This window comes from Ailuropoda melanoleuca, chromosome 10 (assembly GCF_002007445.2).
Source record: "Ailuropoda melanoleuca isolate Jingjing chromosome 10, ASM200744v2, whole genome shotgun sequence".
In the NCBI taxonomy this organism is placed as follows: Eukaryota; Metazoa; Chordata; class Mammalia; order Carnivora; family Ursidae; genus Ailuropoda; species Ailuropoda melanoleuca.
Window position 1 is genome coordinate 10,064,000 of NC_048227.1, and position 3,616 is coordinate 10,067,615.

General features: G+C 55.1%; 1 protein-coding gene across 1 annotated transcript in view; it reads left to right on the forward strand.

The window, feature by feature from the left end:
- Positions 1 to 1,192, forward strand: part of NCF1 (neutrophil cytosolic factor 1) — a 17,384-nt gene extending 16,192 nt beyond the window's left edge. The window contains exon 11 of the mRNA XM_034670019.1: positions 64 to 1,192. Coding sequence (XP_034525910.1) covers positions 64 to 185 — 122 coding nt within the window. The 3' untranslated portion in view covers positions 186 to 1,192. The remainder of the gene's footprint in view (positions 1 to 63) is intronic.
- Positions 1,193 to 3,616: the final 2,424 nt, after the last annotated feature.

Consider the following 3,616-nt stretch of genomic DNA (forward strand, 5'->3'; position numbering starts at 1 on the left):
GGCCGGGGGTGGGGCCTGGACCGTGGGGCGGGGCCTCTCACCAAGCCGCGCTTTTCGCCGCAGGGGAGCAGCCGCAGACCGAGAGCGCAAAGCCGCAGCCTGCGGTGCCCCCGCGGCCCAGCGCAGACCTCATCCTGCACCGCTGCAGCGAGAGCACCAAGCGGAAGCTGGCGTCCGCCGTCTGAGGCCGGGCCGCCTCCCCAGATGGTGTCCTGGACCTTCCGCCCTGTCCCGCTGCATCCTGTACACAAGTGTACGGATCCAGAAGTCTGGATGCCTCCGGCAGCCCCGGCCCCTCCCAGCTAACTATTCAGCGCTCTCAATAAATGTTGCTTGGAGTGGACAGGGGTCTTGCAGAGCAGCGGGGCGGGCTCGGCTGGGCACGCCCTTGGGGGTATTTATAGAATTAGAACTGAGGGCCGTGAGCTCTGCTGGGGCGGGAGGTTAGGGGAAGTTGCAAAAACCAAGGTCCGGTTGCACACTGCCCTGGCCTTGGCCGAGACTGTTTGCACGGGGCCAAGTGCAATAGGAACCCCCGGTCCCTCCCACCCCCCACCCCGCTGGCTGTTTGTCTGGGCAGAAGCTGCCTGCTAAAACTTTGGTCCCACTGCAGAAGAGTTCTGAAGAAGGGTGCCATAGCGCTCGGTGTGTGCACCTTCGTTCGGTAACAGAAATTGTAGTGTAGGTATCGGGAGGGAGCAGCTCTGATTATTCACTGCCCAGTTAGGAGATTCTAGAAAGCAATGACTCATTGGTGAACAGACCCTCACCGCCCCGCGCACGGCCTCAGTCTTTGCTGGTGGATCTTTTGCAAAAATGCTAAGACACCAGGGTGCAACCCGGAGCTGCAAATCGTGCAAAAGCAGCAGCTTATCAGGAAGGAGGCAGGTGGTGGCAGCTGGCCTATGTGTGCGTATGGGGGGGGGCACAAGAGGATGGGCAAGGCTGGTCCCTTCGAGATAGGGGGATTGGTGCTTCTCAAGAGAATCATTTGACCGGCACAACGATTGCAAGAGGCCTTGAGAACATCACCAGGCCCTTTATTTGCTTTTTGCACACTCGGTTTGCTGGAAAAGTCCAGACCCTCAAGCACTATCATGCAAAGCTGTGGGAGCGTGAACCACCGATCATTCCAACCCTTTTGCTTGTTCAGCTGCAAGTCTAATTAAAAGGACCAGTGTGAGATAAAATACTTTCATAATTTTTAGTTTCATTTTTTTCCAAGCTAAGGTCCTGATCAAGTGTTTTTCCTCACGTTTGTCTGCATTTCTGGTCCCCTGGAGGTGGCCTCGTGCTGGCCCCACTGTGGTGTTCTGAGGAGGAGGCCGAGGGGTGCGTGGGCCTGACAGCAGGGGGGCCTGCCTGTGAGCCCCTGCCGTCCCCCTGGGGGGAACCGCCAGAGAGCGTCCAGCAGGCCCGCCCATAGGTGCCCGTGTCTGAGTTAGGGCTGCAGTGCATACGTAATTTTCCTGAGGCCGGCGTAACGCTGGCCTCTTTCTTCACCTTGTATCTGGTTCTGAGAACAACCCTGTCAGGTAGGTTTATGGAGGAGGAAACCAAGCAAGTTTCTAGGGTAATGTGGCAAGGACGCGTGTGGCAGAGCCGGGAGGTGGAGGCAGGCTTTCTTTTCTGACTCCAAAGCCCTACTGGATGCATTACACTCTCCTGACCCCGCAGGGCTCCTGATTTGTGTCCCAGTGGCGGGTCCTGTGGCCAACGGACGCTCAGAGGAGGAGGGGACGTGGGCCTGGCTTCCAGAGCTGCAAGCTGCCCGCCCCAGGCCTGTGTTGGAGGAGTGACCAGTGTCCTCTGCCCGCCCTGGGATGGGAAGACAGGGCCTTGGGGGAGAGGCTGTAACCCTCTGCCCCTAGGAACCGACAGGGACCACCAAATGCAGCCCCTGGCTCCTCGGCTGGGCCTGACCCCCCCGCTCCTAAGTGCTCTCATTTGCAGACACTCCATCATTCAACGACCCCAGAAAACCACCTGCTCATTCAGTCAGTTCTCCCAGGCTTGGCTCAGTCACATGAGTGTTGGTGCTGGGCCACAGCAGTCCCAAACACACATGTGGGGTAAAGAAGCAAGCTAGAGGCCGTAGGGGTTGATCCAAAGCAGAACAGCCCATGAATAGTCGAGTGACAGAAGGCAGCCCAGGCTGAACCCTGCTGTCCCCTCAGCATCACCCGATGGGCTAACCACCAGAAAGCCACACGTGACAGCCACCAGTCATGGAATAACATGGATTTCAGGGTCACACAGACCTAGTTTGAATCCTGACCACGTCTCTGCTGTGTTATCTTGGCAGGCCACTTAATCACTCTGAGCCCTAACTGCCAGTCTATCACATGAGGGGGCCGACCTTTTCCTGCAGGGTCCACAGGGCGACCCCTCTGGTACTCGGTGTCGACAAATGCAGAGGTACACTGGGGGCGGGTCTCCCCTGACCCTGTTGTAAAGCAGCCCGTTCCTCCCCCCAGGACGTGAGCCTCTGAGCTAGCCCGACCCAGCTGCACCTGCACTCCACCAGGACAGAACGGCCGGGCTGGGGTCATTTTCCCTGTGTCTGAGGACATGCTTTCAGGCTCCAGCTGCGTGTGGGTGCCTTGTGCCGGAGACTGCTGGAAGTTAGTCTCTTTCTTCCGCAGCCTCCCTTCATTTTTATCGAAGTGTTTTGCCCATTGCTTCCTGAATGGGTCATCACCGGGTCGGAATCTTTTTGTTCCCTTTTTGTTCCCTAGTCAGATTAATTCCTCCAATCTGGAAAGTATCCACAATTTGGGGTCCCTAATTCCAGTGGCTAATAGGGATTAAGAACACTCTGTGTGTGTGTGTGCATGCGTGTGTGCGCGCGTGCACTCTTTCAAATGCCGACTCTCCCGGGGGTCAAGTGCTACAAAGGGAAGGACATCAGCTTGCAAACATGTTAGAACACAAGGGACACCATGCACAGTAAACGAGATTGAAGTATTACCTCACTGCTCCATTTACTGGAGCTGGTCACTAAGTCGTGGTCAGAGAATATCCCTTATCTTGGAAAATATTCCCTTAAGTAGTCCGGGGGAAACGATGTATGTGACCCCCTCAAATGTTTCAGAAAAAAAGTTAGGCACACACATTTATACACACATAGATACTCAGACACTCGTGTATACACACAGGCAATGTGGTACACACACACACACACACAAAAGAGAGAGAGAGGGAGGAGACCAAGCAAACAAGTGATAACGCATAGGGGTAAAATTTCAACATTACGAGCATACAGCAAGAGGACACGTAAGCGTACTTCCTGCCTTTCCCATGTCTGCAACTTCTCCGTAAATTTGAAATTATTTCGAAATACAGCTTATGGATTTATTTTTTAAGTCATCACTGCACCCAACGTGGGGGCTCGAACTCACCACCCAGAGATCAAGAGTCGCATGTTCTACTGACTGAGCCAGCCAGGACGCCCCTCAAAATAAAGTTTACCAAAAAAAACCCACCCCCAAACAAAACCCCCTCCAAACCTCAGCTTCCTTGGCCTTTGAAAGCCCCTCTTGTTATCTGGGGTTTTCCATTTTGAACTCCTACCTTTGTGGGTCCGCGGGGAGGCAGAGACAGCTCACATGGGAGT